A 21,043-nucleotide genomic window follows, 5' to 3' on the forward strand; every position below is an offset into this window, starting at 1 on the left:
TCTAGAATCACTTCCCAAGCTCTCTCAGGTTTTCTGTGGATGCAGTTGTCCACACGTTGAGCACCTTTGTTGACAGAGATTTCTGTCCCACCCAGTCAATCAGCATTTTATTAAAAATAATACAGGTGACAGGATAAAAGACCGTTGTCCCACAGCAGCCCTGTCTCTCTGTCTCTGCTTGCTCTGTCTCTCTCTCTCATACACATACACACACCCTCAATTCTGTGTAGCCCTGGCTGTCCTCAAACTCCTTCTCTAGACCAGGCTGACCTCAAAGTTCTGCCTGCCTCTGCCTCCTGTGTGCTGTAATTAACACCACCATCGCCAGACATAATTTTATTTTTAATGAAACATAAAAACAGACACGGTGTCTCAGTGTGGGTAAAGGTGCTTGCCCCAGTTCTTATGATTGAGCTCTATCTCTAGAACCCATATGTTGGAAAGAGAGCACTAACCAAAGAGAGGGTGACCAAAAGTCGCCCTCTGGCCACCATGCAATTTGTGGCATACCTACATCCCACAGTAAAAGGTATTTATTTATTTTTTTACTTCTAAGGAAAAAAATGTTAAACATTTACTATTTTCTAGGCAATATGAAAGAAACTAAAGAGTTATTTGATTCTCTTACTGAAATTGTACTAATTTGTTTTAGGCTCCTGAATTGTGTATGCATATGACAACAAATATCAGTGAAAGAAAAGTCAATTTTGATACGTTCATTATTAAGATTATTGCTGCAAGTTTACCTAAACTTTTTTTGTTATTGGGTTTTGTTTTCCAGGCAGGGTCTTGCTGTGTAGCTCTAGTTGTCCTGAAAATTTACTCTGTAGACCAGGCTGTCCTAGAACTCACAAAGATCCACCTGCTTCTACTTCCCCCAAGTGCTGGGATAGAAGGCATGAATCACCAAGCCTGGCTTGCAAGTTTACTTAAGCATAGTCATAGAAGGGGTTTACACTAATAAAAGTATGATATGGGCCATATACATTTACAAATCTTTAGCTATCGAGAAGGATGAAAACATTTGGTCACCAGTCTCAGTATGAGTGATCAAACTGTTAGCATTGTCATTCCTTGTTGATAATTAGTGTAGCATGTCTGGTGTAAGCCAGTTTATTCTGTGATTTTTTTTTTTTTTTAGGTGGGGAAGTGTAACTACTCTAAAAGTGGTGGGACCTGGGAGAATAGACACAATAAAGGAGACAAACTGAAGTCTCATGCAGTCACCTTCTCTATTCAGAGAATCAGACATTTATACTCTGAGGGTTAAGAAGAGTCACACGTGTAAAGGGTGCAGTCACAAGGACATGACAAAAGCATGTTTTCCCTAGAATTATAAAAAGGATAACTAAAGGACTTACTTAATTGAATAACAGCAGCAGGCAATAATGAGTAATCCGAAGTAAACTCACTCCTGTTCTCTATACCTGGGAGGAGCACAAAAACAGTCCAGGAACAATTCTGGGGGCTGGAGAGATGGCTCAGCGGTTAAGAACACTGACTGTTCTTCCCGAGGACCCGGGTTCAATTCCCAGCACCCACATGGCAGTTCACAACTGCCTGAAAATCCAGTTCCAGCGATCTGACACCCTTACACCAATGCACATAAAATAAAGTTAAATAAACCATAGAAAATTAAAAAAAAAAAAAAAGAACAATTCTGTGTTTTGAAAACACTGGGGTCAGAAGACTATTGTTTTCCTGGAGTTTTCTCACAAGCACTCAAAATTCTCACATGACTCCATTTGTGAACCATCTTCTCAACAGGGGGATGTGTTCCTTAAGTCCTGAAATATTCTCATTTTTCCAGTTTCTGTTCGTGTTCTCTTGCTTTATGATTCCTCTTAGAATATGTTAGACTGTATTATCCTCTACTCCATGATTTATTTTTTATATTATTTTGCTGGGCTAAGAATCAAACTAAAAATTTGCTCATGTTGGGCAAATGATCTACCACTGAGCTACATCTCCACCTCTGAAATTCCACTCCATGATTCTTAACCATCTTTCTGTTCATTCTTATGCTCGCTTTATTTGTATTTATTTATTTATGTTGAAAGCCCAAATGACAGCTAGGTGTGCTGGTACACAACTTTAATCCCAGCATTTGTGAGGCATAGGCAAGCAGATCTCTCAAAATTCATGGCCAGCGTGGTCTACAGAGTGAGTTCCAGGACAGTCAGGGCTGTTATACAGAGAAACCCTAGTTGGGGTTTCTATTGCTGTGAAAAGAGACACTGTGATCACAGCAACTCTTCTCGTTTTATTTGGTTGGTTAGTTTTGGTTTTTGTTGTGGGTTTTTTGTTTGTTTGTTTGTTTTGTTTTTTTTGTTTGTTTGTTTGGTTTTTTGAGACAGGGTTTCTCTGTAGCTTTGGAGCCTGTCCTGGAACTAGCTCTTGTAGACCAGGCTGGCCTGAACTCACAGAGATCCACCTGTCTCTGCTTCCCGAGTGCTGGGATAAAAGGCGTGTACCACCACCGCCTGACTAGCAACTCTTATAATAGAAAAAAATTTAATTGCAGTGGCAGCTTATAGTTCAGAGGTTCAGTCTATTATCATCATGCCAGGGAGCATGTGGCCTGTAGGCAGACATGGTGCTGGCTACATCTTGATCACAAGGCAACAGGAAATGGTTGGGTCACACTGAGCAAAGCTTGAGCAAAAGAGATCCCAAAGCCCGCCTCCACAGTGACATACTTCTCCAACAGGGCATTCCCACTCCAACAAAGCCCACCCTCACAGTGACATACTTCCTCCAACAGGGCATACCCATTCCAACAAAGCCCACCTCCACAGTGACATACTTCCTCCAACAGGGCACACCCATTCCAACAAAGCCACCTAATAGTGCTACTCCCTGAGATTATGGGGGCCCATTGCATTCAAGTTATCACATTCCACTCCCTGGCTCCCATAAACTTGTATTAGTATCATAATGCACCAGGCGGTGGTATTGCATGCCTTTAATCCCAGCACTTAGAAGGCAGAGGCAGGTCTCTGTGAGTTCCTGGACTGGCTCCAAAGCTACACAGAGAAACCCCCATCTCAGAAAACAGACAAACAAGCCAACGAAATTATAATGCAAAATGCATTTAGTCCAACTTCAAAAGTCCACATAGACAACCGGGCATGGTAGTGCACACCTTTAATCCCAGCAATTGGGAGGCAGAGTCAGGCAGATCTCTGTGAGTTAAGGCCAAGCCTGGTCTACAGAGTTCCAGGTCAGCCAAAGAAACACAGAGAAACCCTATCTCTAAAAAAAGAAAAAAAATCAAAAAAAAAAAAAAAAAAGCCCACATAGTCTATCACAGTCTCAATAATGTTTAAAAGTTCAGAGTCTCTTCTGAGAGACATGCCATCTCTTACTGTTATCCCCTGTAAAATCAAAATCAAAAAACATCATGTATTTCCAACAATGGCACAAGATACACATTACCATTCCAAAACATAGGGAAGGAAGCATAGCAAGAAAATACTGGACCAAAGCAAGACCCAAAACCAGCTTGGAGTTTGGGGAAAACTCCAAACTGCATTTTCATGTCTTAGGTCAGAATTCTCTTCAGATCTCCAACTCCATTCAGCTTTGTTGACTGCAACACACTTCTTTCTTTTGGGCTGGTTCCACTCTCTATTCGCAGCTTTCCTCAGCAGATATCCCACAGCGGTGGCATCACTAACATCTTGGGTTCTTTAAGGCAATTCAGGCCTCAATTTCACAGCTTCGCAAAATGGGCTTTCTAGGCCTCGATTCAGGGACACCCCGATATATGTTTGGCCGCTGCAGAAGCTAGACTCACATGGCCAAAGCTGCTAAACTCTGCTGCTTGCTGAAACACCCATTTGTATTTATTTTTATTGTTTGTGGTCTATGTCTTTAATTATTTCAAGTTTTAATAGTTATATCACCTCAGGTTCTCGTATCTGTCTAATCCTATAATTTAATTTTTTAATTTAATTTTTTCAATTGTAGTTTTACAAATTTTCATAGCAATAGAGAGCAAAGCCAGGGTATGTGTATGTGTGTGGTTCCTGGATATATGTCTGTGTACTGCATAGAGCCTGGTGCCCAGGGAAACCAAAAGAGTACACCAGATACCCTAGAACTGGCGTTGCAGACAGTTGTGAGGTTAGATTTTGATGCTCGGGATCAAAATTGGGTCCTCTGCAAGAGCAGTGAGTGCTTTTTAACCAGTTAGTCATCTCTCCGCCTTACCCCTATCTAAAGAGGTGTGTATGTTTTATACAGGTGTTTATGGGGGTGCCAAGTGAGTTACATGGGTGCTGGGATCCAAATTCCAGTCTTCATGATTGCAAAGCAAGTGCTCTTAACTGCTGAGCCATCTCTTCGGCTCCACTGCATCTTACTCTTTGAACTTTGGACTTTAAGCTTCTATACTGTAGTTGATCTCTGAATATTTTATCCTGTTATAAAATTTATTCCTTCTTGAGTGTGCCTACTTTTTTCTGTTTATTATTTTTGTTTAGGGTAGGATTTCCTGGACAGAAAGGGTAGTGGGGATTTAAACCCAAACCTTTAGAGTTCTAGTCTCATGTCTCTGAGCTTCCCCAGAGACGCTTTTATCTCCCAGCCCAGTAGAGTCAGAAATTTACAGCTGTTTGTTGCTGTTTCTGGTCTTCTGCTTCTCCACTTAGATCTACTTTCTGCTTAGGGTACACCCTTTTTGGTTTTTTGAGACAGGGTTTCTCTGTAGCTTTGGAGCCTGTCCTGGAACTAGCTCTTGTAGACCAGATTAGCCCTGAACTCACAGAGATCCACCTGCCTCTGTCTCTGCTGGGATTAAAAGCGTGCACCATTTAGGGAATCATGATTTGAGAATTCAGAGAATGTGTCTATGTTCTAGGCTTTTACCCTGAGCAGTCAGGAAGCTTATTCCCTGTTCCTTGAGGTATGAAAAACCAGGCCAGTGGTCACTTTTTGACACTTCTCATGTCATCCTTATGGGCATTCCAGGAGCATCTGGGATATGTTGTGGTGCACATTTAACATTTGTATCTTTTTTGTTTGAGATAAAGTCTATTAATAGGCTAGGTTGGTCTTGAATTCCTTAATCCTCATGGCTCTTTCTATCTCTTAAGTACTGAGATCACAAGCCAATGTTACCACACCTTTCTTGGTTTAATAATTTCATTAATTCCATGCTTTGTTTTATTTTTGAGACATCACCTTACTCTGTAGCACACTGTGACCTCGAACTCCCAGTACTCTCTGCATCAGCCTCCTGAGTACTGGGATTACAGGATATCACCACACCTAGCTAACCACATTTTTTAACCAGCTCATTCAGGTCTCCTTGTACAGCAGGCACTGGGCTAGCTTGTACTTGTGTTGGCTTCCTAACTCCACTGGCGGTCCCTAGACAGCAAACATGTTGACTTGTGGGTCCTTATCCCTTTTAGCCTCATCTCCCTCTCCACAGCACTGAGATCTCAGTAACAAAAGAACAACAACAAAAACTTTTGTTCTAGTTACTAGTTGATTCATCTCCAGGGAAAGGCAACTTGGTGCCTACAGAGGCTTTAGGAAGCTGTATTACTCGGTGGCTGCTGGCAGTTTGGAGATGCCCTTGGGTCTTTCAGACAGTGCACATTCTGTGCCTTCAGTGATTTAGGTCATGAAGGGCTGTGATGTTCTTGCCATTTGTGTTGCTAGTTCTGGGGCTTCTGAACTCTGCCACCACAACTTGCATATACTTTCCTATTCAACAACCCCCATCCCCAGCCTGAACTCCTTATTCTTTGCATCTCATTCCTCTTTCTTCCTTGCCCTGTCTTTAGTGTCAGCCCAATTAGAGCAGCTCTTCCCAGTCCCTCAAGCCAAGAACTTGAGTGCTGTGTTGTTTGTAATGCCCAGTACAGTGCTACTACACTTCTAAGCATGTGTCAAGTCTGTCTGTCTAAAACCTTAGGAGCCTTAGACTGAAAACTGCAGAAAGCCTCTCGAGCCCTTTCCACCTATCAGTGTCGCACTAAAAATACACCTGGGAGGCACATGTTATCCAGACCTGGTGGCCCAGCTGCGACCAAAGAACCTCTAGTTCTATACAGTGAAACTTGGTCAAAAGTGAGGTGGGGAGCACAGCTGGTTGATTGGTTTCTAGCCTTTAGTCATCCTGGATAACATCCATCTCATGGTCACAGCCAGTGCTGATGGGTTTCATTGACCTGTCTGCTCTGCCTAGGTCAGAAGTGTGTTCATGTCACCTCGGTACAGGTTCAGAATGTCTACAAATTCTTCGAGTAGTTGTCACTAGACACAATAGGATAGAACTAACCTGCTTCCAAAGAAGGAAGCAGCAGCCTGAGGACAGAGGTCCTGCATTGTCCAACTCAATATAGGTGGGAGAGGAGCACACTGCAGGCTGCTCTGTACAGATGGGACCCTAAATAAAATTTCAGTTTCGGAGTTTGTTATGTTTGTTGGTCATTGAGGAATGAAGCAGCCGGCTGTAGTAGAGGTGGGGAGGAGGAACAGAACCCTTGAGATGTGCTCCACAGGGAGTGCTCTGGGGGATGGTAAAATGGTTTTCTCGGCTGGCCGGGCCGGCCGTCTACTGTGTGAGGTCCTCGGAGCTTTTCCCTTTTGGTGACACTGTTGCTGGTGGCCTCGACTTGTGCACCCTTGAGCCCTTATATCGGGGCCTGCCTGCTCACTGTAAGTAACTAACTTCCCAACTCGCCCCCTCTCAAACCGCAGAACTCTTAAGAAGTTGGTCGGCTCCCGGGCGCTCTAGGGACCCTGCAGCGGGCGGGGCGGGCGGCCGGTCTGACGTGTCTCGGCGGGATTGGAGCCGCCGCCCTATATAGCAGCGGCGGCCCGAGCGCCGCGCCTCGGAGCGTCCCGGCTTCTCCCGCGCAGCGGCAGCGACAGACGGACAGGCTCTTGGGCGGTCACACTCACTAGTGAGAATCGGGCGAGTTGGTGGGCGGGCCGGCGGGGGGCTCGTTGCTGGGCACGGCCGGGGTCGGTTCCCCAGCTACCCGGCCGCACTGGCGCCTGGTCTCCGCTACCGCGACGGGCGGGGGCCGCTACGTGTCACTCTGCGCATGGCCGCGCTGGAGCGCAGAAACTTTCCCAAGTCCGCCACGCGCCGCGGGTCTGCTTGCGGGCCCGGGTAGCCTGAACTACCGGCTCTCCGAGCAAGCCGCCGCGGTGGGGGAGGGGAGCGACCTGGCCAGGTTGGTGACGTGGGCAACCGAGCCGGCCCCTCCCCCGCACCCCTTCCCCCCAGCGCGGCCACACGGGCCCTACGGGCTGTGGACAGGACCTGGGTCAGTGGCGCCCTAGTTCGCGCGGCAGGCTGGGATCTTCACCCGGGGCCCCTATGTCCGGCGCGGTGTCTCGCTATACCTCTACCTGCGGCGTCCGGCTACGTGGTCACTGAAGGACTCCAGGCCCAAGTACTGCTTGGATGTGCCCCAGGGTCCATGGGTGAAAAATACATTACGGAAAAATACCGAATTTGGATGAAAGGCTTGGAGGCCGAGCAGGATGCTGTCCCTTTAAGCCTGTCCCCGCCCGCGGGCGCTCTTGGCCGGTGGGAGGGCCATGCTGAGGTGGCATCTGCGAAAGTTCCTCCCAGGCTGGATCTCTGACTTCCAGTGCTGGGTAAAGCACTAGGCCGGCCTTGGTGATCACAGACTGAAGAGTTTGATCTCAGCAGAGCCTGGTTTTATTCTTAATTTTGAAGTTTGTACTCTTGAATATTATTGTGGGGGGTACCTTCTTAAGACTTCAGAGGACTGTAAAAGTAAACACTTTCAACTTTGGAAGAGAAACCTGAATCCCAGCGGAAGGTTTTCACGCTGGAAGTTTTTGGTGACCTCCATGAGGACTGGTCTAGAGTATAAAAGAACTTCATTCTCTCTAATGGAGGTTGATAGGATATACTTTCTGGAGCGTGTCTGAATTCTCTTCGCATACTCTTGGCCCTTACATAAGTAGTTGGCACAACTTAGCGCAGGGGAATCAATTTAAATGCTTCCTTGTTCAGAAGCAAAAAAAGTAGAATTCTTCACTTACAGCCTTTTATGTTTTCTAGATTAACACATGGTTTCAAGCTGCCACAGCCTCACCTTTCTCTTTTGCAGAAGTCACTGTTGCTCCTTAGTTTTTGGAGGAGTAGAAGAAACTGTCCCTGGCTTCTACTTATCTTGCTTTATTTAGTTCTAGTTCTGTGTTGAGAACTGACGTTCTGCCATGTTCTTTTATGCTCTCTGAAGGAAATTGTAACGGCAAAGTTGTAGGTTAGCATTGGGTACTAACTCCAGTGTCCAGTGGCAAAGATGGTTGAGATGGCCTCAGTGCCAGTGAGGGACTGGAGACTCTGGAGAGAAGGGGCTGCACCCACTGTAGGAGACATGTAGCAACCAGAAGAGGAAAGAGTAGATTTCATCCTGTCTTGACAGAACCTTTACAAGGAGGCAGGGGAACTGGGCTCCCAGGAGCACTCTTTATTTTCTCTGTTGGTATTTGAAAATTAGAATAATACTCAATGTCTTTCAGTCCTAACATATGATTCGATTCACTCCACCAAAAGTCTGAGCTACCAAATCATGGGCTCCTGTACTCCTGAAGGTTTTGGCAGTGGAGATGCAGAGTGGAGGGCACATGTTCAGCTGTAGTGCCTGCTGCGCAGTGTGGACAGCCAGGTGCAGCAGGTTAGGCCTGTGAATTTTGTCAGTAGAGGTAAAGCAGGTGGGGTGTAAAGACAGAGGGACTGTTGCGTAGGTTCTGCTGGTAAACCAGATGCAGGTGGGCTCTCAGGCTGTGCGCTACTGGAAACTGGAAGGCATGTACTGACCTTTACTTCTGGAGTAAGTAAAGCTTCTTACTCCAGAGTCTACAGTGGAGATGAAGTCTGTATTTACAAATGGGCATTAGGTATTTATTTTAATTTAAGATTTTAACAGGGTTTTGAGTTAATTTTTAAAAAAGCCTTACCAAATGATAACCTGAACAGACTCTGTTCAGTATATCTTTAATTGTGATCTCTATGCCCCAAGCTCTGACAAACTTTGAAATCTAGAAGCTAGACCCCAATAAGTCTTGTCAACCTGTCTGGAGTTTTCTAGAAGTCCACTCTGCTGTTCCTGGCTGCCAGAGGGTGTCTGTAGTTGTCCAGGGCTCTGGAAGCTCTGCTCCAGTTTCTTCCTTGGCAGTGACAGTGGGCTTAGACATGGAGGTGCTTTCGGCAGTCACTTGGTTTGTTGTAAATACTCCTGGAAAGGGATGCTTAGGTGTGGGGCATGCTTAAGAGTGTGCAGAGACTGTGTTGCAGTCTGCACAAGGCAATATATGGTGTAGGCTTGTATATTCCTCTGTATCAAGACTAACCTTGTCCTGGAAAGCAGGGGCAATAGTCAGTGGCAGCACAGAGACAAAAACACATAGTTAGGGTCACGCGGATGAACCTGGTAAAGTGGGTGGGCATCAGGGTTTAAGAAGTGATAGCAGAACACACTTTAGTCCCAAAAGTCAGGAGGCAGAGGCAGGTGGATCTCTGAGTTCAGGGCTAACATGGTCTACATAGAGAGATCTTGTCTCAAGACCAAAAAAAGGTATTTATATGTAATTTTTGGCCTCCTCTGGTGGCCTTGGAATCTTGAAATTTTATGACTTGATTTTTAAGTCTTTGTAGATTAGAAGGGACTGAAGGACTTCTACAGGACAATAGCAAGAAAAAAGGAACTGTAAAGTTAACAAGGATTCTTTTGGTTTTGATGTTTTTGAGGCAGGTCTCGCTTTGAAACCCAGTTTGATCTTGAACTCACAGAGATCTACTTGCCTCTGCCTCCCAAGTGTTGGGAGTGTGCCACTCCTAGCTCTCTCTGTCAAGGAGCCCTTGGGCACTCCGATAGCTCAAGCACAAGATGTGCATTCTGCTAGGTGACAGCTTTACAACAGAGTCAGTCTGGCAGGTCACAAGGACCCAGTGTACAGATCACTTCTAAGATCCCTTGAAGAATTGTCCTGAGAGTTCTAGATGATTCAGGTTTTACTGTAATGTGTCTTACTCAAAGTTAATGGCCTAAGACCAGAGCTTTTGTAGTGTTTTTTTTTCTAAGAGATTTGCCTAACTGTTGCAATTACTAGAAACTAAATGTAAAGAATATTTAGTCCCGTTGTTTCTTGAGAGGTGAAAGGGTCTAAATTATAAAGCATGGATAAGTAACCTTTCTGGGTTTTGTTTGTTTGACTTTTGTCTGTTTCTCTCTCTTTCTCTTCCCTATACTAGTAAAAGCTGGCAGGCTGACAGAGGCAACCTCGGGACGGACTTTCTGGCTACTGACCATTTTGCTGGTAAGTTTGAGTGCCCTTCCTGAGGACTTCTGTGCCTAGATGTGTGAGTTAGTTCTAGCCTGAACCATTTCCTCTTAGGCTTCTTCTGTGCCGTAATAGGCAAATCCATGGCTTCATGTGCCCTCCAGCTGTGTCCTCTGCCTTGCATCTGTTTTTAGTCCTTTTCGTCTTAATCATGAATTATGTTTTGTTTTCAGAATTTGGGTCTTAATATGCTTTAGGAATACTTTGTAAGGTTGGGAAGAGGTTTTTACATTATTGTAATAAAGTAATATTTTTGTTTTGTTTCATTTTTTGGTGTTTTGTTTTTGATACAAGGTTTCTCTGTGTAGCCCTAGCTGTCCTAGAATTCACTCTGTAGACCAAGCTGGTCAGAGAGATCTGCTTGCCTCAGCCTCCTGAGTGCTGGAATTAAAGGTGTTTCCATTGACAGCCAGCTGCATAATTTATTGAAGTGCTTGCATTTTACCAAGATATGATATACGTAAGGCACTGGTGTATAGTGGTGTAAAGAAAATGAGTGCTTCCTCACTCTGGTGTTGTGAAGCTGCCGAAAATTACAGAAGGGCGGAGAAGCTAACAACTGTGCCTGAGAATGCTGCATTGCACCATAGGTTACAAACAGGGAGCTGGGACCTTCAGAGCCAATGTCCACAGCTGTCCTGGAATAAGGAATGCTGTGCCTTGAGCCAGTTTCCTCTCTTGTGAGTGAATCTCCTCCACACTGGGCAAAAGTGCCCTGTGATAATCAGCAGGTTGAGGTACTTGGCACAATATGTGGATCTGGTTTTACTGACAACATGAAGCACTGTGAGGTTTCTTCCCCCCCTCCCCCCCAATTTTCCTGAGATGTTTGAAATGGTTATGGCCTCTGGATAAGTACCTTACATGTCCTAGTTGTAGTAATTGTCATTTTTATGGTTCTTAAAAGCATCAGGAGGCATATATGAACAAAATAAGATGGAGATAGCTATTAAGAGAATGATCCTGGGATTGATCTGTAACAAAGATGGGTCAGGCAGGTGGCAGGTTCCAGTAATCCCAGAGTACCCATGATTTTGGGCGGGGTAGGGGGTAACAAGCTGTTATTGAAGCCCTCTCACTGTGGCTTCCACAATGGGTAGGTGGTACAGATTCTAAGTTTTGGGCTTCTAGGACTCTTAGCCAAATCTTGTCTACTGTGTGACAGTTTCTGAGAAAACAGTTAATCAAATGGGCTAGAACCCTACTTTACTTGAATTTGCCATGTTCACTCTTCCATTGAAAGTCTGAAGAATAATTTACATGAACCTTGTGCAGAAAATAAACACTATAGCTTTCAGTAAGAAGATAAAAACCTTGACTGAAACATTTAAAACAGTACTATACATTACTGAGTTAGCTGTACTTGGGTTGTCTCCTCCTTGATTACCTTTCTCTTGTAGTGTCTTACTAGGATTGTGTGTGGACGTGAGATCAACCATGAGCTCCGTTGCAGTTTTGACCCAGGAGAGTTTTGCTGAACATCGAAGTGGGCTGGTTCCACAACAAATCAAAGGTAACAGACTACTTTACAAGTTTTCCTTATTAACTTTGGAGACTGGGCTTCTGCTAATTTATATTAGTTGGTTGCAAGTGGGATTGGACAGGTGTGAGGAATGACTCCAGAAACAGATCTAAGTATGGGCAGTTTCTTAGAAATCCAATTAATCTGACAGTTGGCAATGACTGGGATCTTTACAAAATTGCTGCTCTAATTATGGGGTGCTGAAATACTGACTGAAGCATCCTGAGCCTCTGAGGATGAGGGTGAGATGTGACGTCTGTGCTCTTTAAGGCTATTAGTCAAGATGGAGACCAGCATTGTCCAGTGGGTTAGAATGCTAGTCACATAAGCAATTTGGAAGTTTTCCAAACCCAGGTTAAATAAAAGGGAATAGGTGAATTTTTTCCCAAATATTTTCAGTCAAAAGTTTTGCTGTTTAAACCAGACCAATCTCAAACTCATGATTCTTCTGCCTCTGGGATTGCAGGCATATACCATTACACATTTAACACATTTAGCCTAATGTATGTAAAATATTGTCCTTACAACATCTCAATATAAAAAATACATACCTTAAAGCCAGCTACTTTATTTTATTTTTCTTTAAACTTTAGTATATATGTTTATGCGGGGCATTTGATTTGAGTGCTAAATTTTTGTTCAAACGTCTTTGATCAGGGCTAACAAGACAGCGAATAGGTAATTGTGTCTACTTGCCAAGCCTTTGACCTGGATTTGATCCTAGCACCTACACAGGTGAAGGAAAGAACTGACTCCTGCAAAGTGTCCTCTAACCTCAATATGCAACTCAACATGCATACATATGCAAATACACAAATAAACATAGATAATATTTTTAATTTTTGATTTATATTTAGATTTTCTAAAATTTTTGAATGAAAAAAATAAGTTGTTCTAAGTTGTTAGAACATATTTAAATTTTTCCTAGAATGGAAATGAATATCATTTCTTAAATTTAGATTGAATTAAGCGTTTAAAATTCACTTCTTGGCTACACTTTACCCACTCATTCCCAGTGACCACTGTGTTGGTCATCCCTAAGACACTGCTGGTTGTCTGGTTCTCAGTATCTGGGGTCTAAGTGCAGCTATCTGTAGTTCTCCTTTCTTAAGAGGGAAATGGCACTTCAAGAGTCCTGCCTCTGTTTATCCCACCACCATCAGGCTCAAAAGCAGTGAACTTAGACTAGAGTCCTATCTAATTCCAAACGTCATCTTGTCCTCTCCATATCTGCATGCCCCATTGTGTTTTTATTGGGCCCTGCTACTGGTAGATACTGCTTAGCCTTAGGGATATGGGATTATCTAAAACATCTATATAGTTGTTTTTGTGGAGATCATAGTTAAACTAGACAAAAGCATGAACAAATTTGAGCATCATGGACCATGAACATGACTAATAGTCAGGCCCTAATTTCTCCAAGTCTTGCTGTTCCTGTCTTGGCTTGAGAGGCCATCAGAGACAGTTCCCGTGTGAGTTAATTTCACCATTGTACATTACAAAGGGAAATGTGGAACCTTTCTAAAAGCTAATTCTTTTGGGTTTTTTGTTTGTTTGTTGTTTGTTGTTTTTTTGTTTGTTTGTTTTTAGAACAGGGTTTCTCTATAGCTTTGGAGCCTGTCCTAGAACTAGCTCTTATTGACCAGTCTGGTCTTGAACTCACAGAGATCTGCCTGCCTCTGCCTCCCAAGTGCAGGGATTAAAGGTGTATGCCCCTGCCACCCGGCTTTAAAAGGTAGTTCTTAAAAGCAGTGTTTAAAGTTGTACTATGTGCCAAGCATTTACAATCATGATTTACTTTTGTACTATTAGAAAATATGAGGACCTAAAAATCTGTCACAAGCTTGCATTCAAGGCTTTATACATCTCAGTACTAAAATGGGACTTATTGTCTTACCTTTCATAGTGGGACCATGTAGAGAGCAAAACATTAACATTTCTACTGGGAATCTCTAGCCCCATCCATTTTGCACACTCAGGGTGCTGGCCTGATGACTACCTGAGGTTTTTTCCCATAGCTATGAATGAGGAAAGTGTAATAGTAGCCTTGCTCATTCACCACGTTTTAGTGGGGGTTCCTGCTACCTTTCTGCTTTGTTTGTTCATAGAATGTTTAATTATAGTGCTTTCTTCCTAATCTGTGTGCTCTGGTCTAGTTGCCACATTAAATTCAGAAGAGGAAAGCGACCCGCCTACCTACAAGGATGCCTTCCCTCCGCTTCCTGAGAAAGCAGCTTGCTTGGAAAGTGCCCAAGAACCTGCTGGAGCCTGGAGTAACAAGATCCGGCCAATCAAGGCCTCTGTCATCACTCAGGTAGAAACACATTTCTTTTTGCTTTATCTGTTCCTTGTAGGAAGCAAGAACTGATAAAGGGCTTTTGAGTCTGCAGTGGTGAGTACATTTTGGGTATGTAAAGTGGAGGAGTCTAAAAAGGTTACGATTCCTCCTGTGGAGCACACCCTCCACCATGATCCTCCCACGCAGCCTCCCTGGCACTCTGGACAACTGGCACACAGTTTGAGATAGGCCATTATTTGTCAGATTCATGGGACCATGTACTTTTGTATTCATTGTTGCCTCTGGCTGCGAAGTCTGCCTTTCCTTATCCATATGACAGCCAAAAGCTAATCTGTTACTGGGCTTTGTAACACCTAGCTAATCTATCACCAGAAGCAAGAGGCAGGCAGATCTCCAGAGTCAGAGGCTAGCCAGAGCTGCATAGTAAGACGGATTAAAAAAAGAAAAAAAAAAAAACATAAAAAGTTAATAGTCTGTCAGTAACAACTAATTTATTTCCTGGTTTCCTTTGGCTTCATTCCCCTTCTCTCTTGAGCTATTGAGCTAAGAGTTGAGTGCAAAACTGATGCCTGGTTATGATAGAAAATTATCACCCTTGTAACTGATCTTTTCTTTGTGGCCTTGTTGCTATCTTGTCTTGTTAAATGTATCTTTTGAATGATTCAGACCTCTTTTAGGGATAATTGATCTCTCTTGCTTCTACCACTGCTCCTCCTCAACTCTCCATAAACCCTCCTTGTTCTTTTAGCAGAATTTATTAAGCTTAAAATCCTTGATGTCGCCTATGCCCCTGCCTCCTGCCTGCTGCTACCTCTGCTGTTTCCCATCATGGGTGCTGCTTTCTCTTCAGAAAGGTTTTCTATTGTGTCCTTGGTGGTTTTGACCTAGGCACTTGCCTCCCTTCAAATTCTTAACAGGCTTTTTGTTTCTGGTGCTGTTCATTGTTATCTGTACCTCATGCCAGCCTCCTATCTTGGAGGATTTCTCCTTACTGTCTTGCCTACGGCACTGCTTAGTGGGTGAAGGATTAATAAATATATATTACATGTGGTCATTCTTCCTTTTCTTTGATTGTTTAACTTTGTCTTCGGGGGTCTTTTCTGAACAGGTATTTCATGTACCCCTGGAAGAGAGAAAATATAAAGACATGAACCAATTTGGAGAAGGTGAACAAGCAAAAATCTGCCTTGAGATCATGCAGAGGACTGGTGCTCACCTGGAGCTCTCTCTGGCCAAAGACCAAGGTCTCTCCATCATGGTCTCAGGGAAGCTGGATGCGGTCATGAAAGCCCGGAAAGACATTGTTGCTAGACTGCAAACACAGGTGGGTGTCGCTAGGCCTGGCATCCCAGGTTACTTGACTGATCCTGGTGCAGGCCAGAGGACAGCAACATTTAGAACCTTTCTGATTTTATTCTAATCACTAAATTAATGATAGAACTGGGGTACCTGTCAGATCAACCATTGAGCTAAATGTACTGAAAAATGAGGCTTTTTCCAGATTTGAGACACTTAACAGCAGTGAGCTTGCTAGGTAGGTAGTGATCGTCAATTTCTAGACCTCAAACTTGGGAAGTAAATGATCAGATTTTTTTTTCCTCTATTTCTACCAGTCTGGTGCCAGTACTTGGAATTATTTGAGAACAATTAGAATAAAAGGCATTTCTTCAAGGCATTTCTCCTTAAGACCAAGAAAAGGCAGAGAATCTTACTAACGTGCCATGTGATAGGTGCCACGCTGTGGGGTTTGTTCAGAGATAGGGGCTACTCCCACTTACTGCTGAGCCTCTAGACAAGCTAAAGGGGAGTGATCCTGCTCTGCCACTGATGTAGCCAGCACAGTCTAAGATGGTTCTAAGTCCCAGGTATCATCATGGAATTACACAATGAAATGTCATTGTGCTTGTGATTGTATAGCATTGGGCTATTGTATATATTGGGCCCTGAAAAACTGTTAGGAGAATTTTTAAAAGCAAACTCCAAAAATATCATTTTACTTCTAAATAGTATACTATCTAATGATTGTGCTATTATATTACTTTATAAAAGAGATGCTAAGGATTTCATATTTGACCCTTGGTTTAGACTTATGTCTCTGATGTCTTTCAAGTTGGTTGTTTAAATCAATGTTCATTTGATTGTGGCATCACATGTCTCCTTAACAGTATCTCCCCTACACACACACACACACACACTTAATGCCATTGATTTGTAAAAAGGTTAGTAATTAATTGCTCTGCTTTCCTTTGTCATTTCTTGTGAACTGTTACTGGGTGCTAAGAGCTTGACTGCTTTATTTCTTGTTTTTTGGGGTTATTTTGTTTTGGTTCTGAGACAAGAACTCTCTATGTAGCCCTGGCTGTCCTGGAGCTTGTTCTGTCTCCCAAGTGCTGGGATTAAAGCACTTGCCACCATGCCTTGAGCTTGATTACTTCATATTCAGCTTGTTTGGTGTGGATACTTGTTATCACAGATGGATTTTGTTGTTGTTTTCCCATGAACTGATTGTGTGATTGATTAGTAGAGTGGGTGTCATCTGCCTTATTTGTCCTTCGCTTATAGGATTCACTGATGATCTGGCTAAATTCATTAAAAGTTGAAAATGGGCGGGGGGGGCTGGAGAAATAGTTCAGAGGTTAAGAGCACTGGCTGTTCTTGCAGAGGTCCTGCGTTCAATTCCCAGCAACCACATGGTGGCTCACAGCCATCTGGTGTCCTCTTCTGGCATGCAAGCATAAATGTATAGGCATACATAGAGGCAGAATGTTGTATACATAATAAATAAATCTTTTTTTTTTAAGAAAATAAAGTTGAAAATGGTGGTTTTCAAGTGTATGGTGGTGCTGGAGAGCCGGTTTTGTGAGGAAAAATACCTACCTGCTGGCAACCTGAATTCAATCCCTGAAACACACACACACAGTAAAAGGGAAGAACCAATTCCCCAAAGTTTTCCTCCAACAGCACACAAATAAATGCTCATAAAATAAATAAAAATGTAAATTTTAAAATAAATCACTCGGTCTGGGGGTGCTGTCAGTGATGGGTAAAATGCCCTTTTTTTTTTTTTTTAAATATTTATTTATTATGTATACAATATTCTGTGTATATGCCTGAAGGCCAGAAGAGGGCGCCAGACCTCTTTACAGATGGTTGTGAGCCACCATGTGGTTGCTGGGAATTGAACTCAGGACCTTTGGAAGAGCTGGCAATGCTCTTAACCACTGAGCCATCTCTCCAGCCCCTAAAATGCCCTTTTTTATTGTTGTTTGGCATCTTTTGTTTTTTGTTTTTTCTTTTTGGTGACAGGGTCTCTGTATAGCCCTGGCTATTCCGAAACGCTCTATGTAGACCAGGCTGACCTCAAGCTTAACAAAGATCCACCTGTCTCTGCCTTCCCAAATGCTAGGGTTAAAGGTGTGTACCACCACCCCTAACCTGGTAAAGTATGTTTAAGACCCTAGGTTTGATCTTTAGCATAAATAAATTAAATAGTTAACTAATTAAAATAATAATTTTTCTCTTTACTATTTTCTACCATCAGTCTTCAGCAGGTAATTGTCACATTTTAGTACATCTTTGAATTACATTGTGTTAGAATGTTTGAGAGAGGCGGGTGGATCTCTGTGAGTTTGAGGCCAGCCTGGTCTACAAGAGCTAGTTCCAGGACAGGCTTCAAAGACACAGAGAAACCCTGTCTTGAAAAACAAACAAACAAAAACAAACAAACAAAAAATGCTTGAGGGACTGAGTTTAGTTTTGGTTTGGTTTGGTTTTTTGCTTTTTCAAGATAAGGTTTCTCTGTGTAGCCCTGGCCATCCTATAACTCACTCTGTAGACCTGGCTGACCTCTAATACCTGTCTCTACCTCCCGAGTGCTGGGATTAAAGGTGTGTGCCACCATCACCCAGCTAAATTTAGTTAAATTTTTTTAAGAAATGTTAAATAAATTTTGAGCAAAATTTCCAGCATTTTTCTGCAATGACTATAAATATGCTTTGCCATTTAGTCCTACATAATCAGTAAATATTTAACTTGTATACCTGGAGTATCAGAATTTCTTAGGTACAAAGGAGTTGCTGCTGCTGGTGACTCCTGGTCCAGACCATATTGGTTCTCTGAGCACATCTTCACTGCTGATGAGAGAACCAGGCTGTCATGGAACCATGACAGCCATGCAGTCCAGGCTGGTCTCTAACTCATGGTCCTGTCTCAGCTGTCATGTTTTGCCATACTAGAGAGTTTTCATAAAATGTCATTGTGAGCTTGGAGAAGTTGATAAATAAGCCTCCTCATCTTTGATCAGAGAAGTTCCTCTGGGTTTCTCCTTGCAGGCAGCTTTCTATTGTCACCCAATAATCTGAATTTCTTCATTTGTAACATAGAAAGCTTTCTCAGCTTAATCTCAGATAGAAATTTTTGAGGAAGGAATATGACTCATTCAAACTATTTCTGTTTAACATGAAAAAATAGTATTTTTAAATCAATAATTTTCTTTTTTGGGTTTTTCTATTTAAATTTATTTTCAGTTTTTCAAAATTATTTCAATATTTGCATAACTATAATGTCAAGCTGAATAGAGATCTTCCCAGCTTACGTAATGTGCTCCTGTCCTTTCCATTATCATCTTTATACACCACTGTGTATGTTCTTCATTGTTTACATTTACTTTTTTTTGTTTGTTTTGTTTTTTTGTTTTTCGAGACAGGGTTTCTCTGTAGCTTTGGAGCCTGTCCTGGAACTAGCTCTTATAGACCAGGCTGACCTTGAACTCACAGAGATCCGCCTGCCTCTGCCTCCCAAGTGCTGGGATTAAAGGCGTGCACCACCACCACCGCCCAGCTTGTTTACATTTACAAATAGAAGCAGAATACAACTTGCCATCATCCCTGATCTCTACGTTGCTTTTTTTCCATTTTCTGTGGTGTCTTGTGTATCAATAAATAATGATTTTCTCATTGTTGTAGAAAGCAGTGTGATTCCATATGTATGCTGTAGTTTAAGCTCTTAAGTGGTTTGTAGGCTCTTGTTTCTGTGTGACCAAAAAAGTGCTGGGGGTCATGTGCATAGGCTGTTTCTTTTTAATGGTTTATCTTTAGGGATAATCCTGGAAATGATATTGCTAGGTGAAAAGATTACCTTAAATATCTACTTTGACTACCAGCAGCAAGTAAATTCCCTCCCTTAGAAGTTTATGTCTTGCTCTCCCATCTGCAGAGTACAAGAGCCACACTCACCTAATACTCAGGGTTTTGCCAATCTGAGGCATAGTCAGCTTCCCAGTTTGTATATGACAAATGCTTATATAGGTGTTTATGTGGGTGTATGCTTGTGTCTGTGGAAGCTAGAAACTGACACCCTGGTGTCTTCCTTGAGCATGCTCCTCCTCATTTTTTGAGATAGGGTCTGCTGCTAACCCTGGAGCTCCAGCTTGGTGGGTTGGTCCTTGAATTCCACAAGCCCACTGTCTTCCTCTCTGCTATTAGGGTCACAGACTAGTGCCTCTGCAGCCAGACCTTACTTAGCTGGCAGGCACTTTACCAACCAAGTCAATTCCCGGCTTCAGGAATATACTTTTCATTTGCAGCAGGATTTGTGTGAAAAGTCTGTTATTCTGTCCATTTTTGATGTCAGATTGTTTACCTTGCTCAGTTTGGGGGAATTAACACTATAGAAGGACTTCCAATCTGTTCATCAGGCATAAAAAGTAAATTTTTTCCAATTTATTGTTATTTTTAATCTCTGTGTTTTGCTCTGGATATTTGGTCCGTTTATATAGTTAACATTTACTGTTTTTATTATGTTGAATCATTGTTAGAAAAGCATTTTCTACTTCCAAATCATAAAAATGTTTATCTTTTTTTTTCTTCCTGCACGTATAAGGGTGTCCTTCTTTTCCAGTTTCTGACTATTTGGGTTGTATTTCAGTCTTGTGAAGTACTGGCCCAGGTTCTCCTCTTCCCACATGACTGCTTTGTCATCAGCACTGTTTGCAGAAGGCAGTCCTCCCACTGTGGCCAGAGGCTGTTCTCATCAAGTCCTAATGCCCACAGTAACCTAGGTCTTTCCTGGGCTCCAGGTCATGGTCCATTAGTCAGTCTTTGTAACTAATGCTTTCTCACTTTCTCTAGTGTTCACTATTGCTTGGTTTTCTGGTTTCCCCATGCAAGTTTGGGGTGAGAGAGGGGTGTGTGTAATGTACAGGTGTGTGCACATGTGGGAGGTTGACATCTTTCTTCACCTCTTTCTGAGATAGGGTGTCTCACTGTACTTAGAGCTCACAGATTACCTAGACTGATTGACCAGCCAGCCCCCAGGATTCTGTCGTCTTCACTTTGCCAGCACTGTGACCCGTGGAAGTTTATGATCAACTTTATGCTCAAAACTCTAATAATTTTTTTGTAATTAGAAAAATTGATATTTTTGTTATTTAAGCCACCTTTTGTAGCTTGTATGTGATGTTGTAGTAATCTTTCTCATGGTGGGAAAAGGCCAGGGTTTATAGACGCCTGTCCAGGCATATACCACTGGACTACACACCCCCATATTACACCTCGTACCTTGCAGTTAAAGTTGTTTTAAAAAAAAAGACTCCAACTGACTTCTGGAGTCTTTTTTCTTTCCTTCTTGTTATAAATGGAAAGAAGAATTTAATGAAATAGTGATTTCCCCATGCAGTCAGATGTTTTCTTCTGTCTCATAATAGAGAAGTAAGTCTACATAATGGTGTGGCCCTGGTTTGGACCAGGGTAGGCTCCCTGTGATCATGACATGGGGTTTGAGCTCTCGTGGTTATAAGGGGATGAATGAGATAGCTTTCTTGAGCATTCTAATTAGGGAATATCCTAGAAGAATGTGCTTTATCAGAACCCTAGGTA

At 42.8% G+C, this 21,043-nt stretch overlaps 1 protein-coding gene across 2 annotated transcripts in view; it reads left to right on the forward strand.

Moving 5' to 3' along the window:
- Positions 1-21,043, forward strand: part of Hdlbp (high density lipoprotein binding protein) — a 77,970-nt gene that overhangs the window by 30,694 nt on the left and 26,233 nt on the right. The window contains exons 1-5 of one of the 2 annotated variants that reach the window (XM_057755815.1): positions 6,824-6,923; positions 10,259-10,323; positions 11,748-11,860; positions 14,026-14,183; positions 15,277-15,492. In XM_057755815.1, coding sequence (XP_057611798.1) covers positions 11,785-11,860; positions 14,026-14,183; positions 15,277-15,492 — 450 coding nt within the window. In that variant the 5' untranslated portion in view covers positions 6,824-6,923; positions 10,259-10,323; positions 11,748-11,784. Of the gene's footprint in view, positions 1-6,823; positions 6,924-10,258; positions 10,324-11,747; positions 11,861-14,025; positions 14,184-15,276; positions 15,493-21,043 lie in introns of those variants that run through there. The other variant, XM_057755807.1, reaches the window with a different exon arrangement.

The sequence above is a fragment of the Chionomys nivalis genome, chromosome 2 (assembly GCF_950005125.1).
Source record: "Chionomys nivalis chromosome 2, mChiNiv1.1, whole genome shotgun sequence".
In the NCBI taxonomy this organism is placed as follows: Eukaryota; Metazoa; Chordata; class Mammalia; order Rodentia; family Cricetidae; genus Chionomys; species Chionomys nivalis.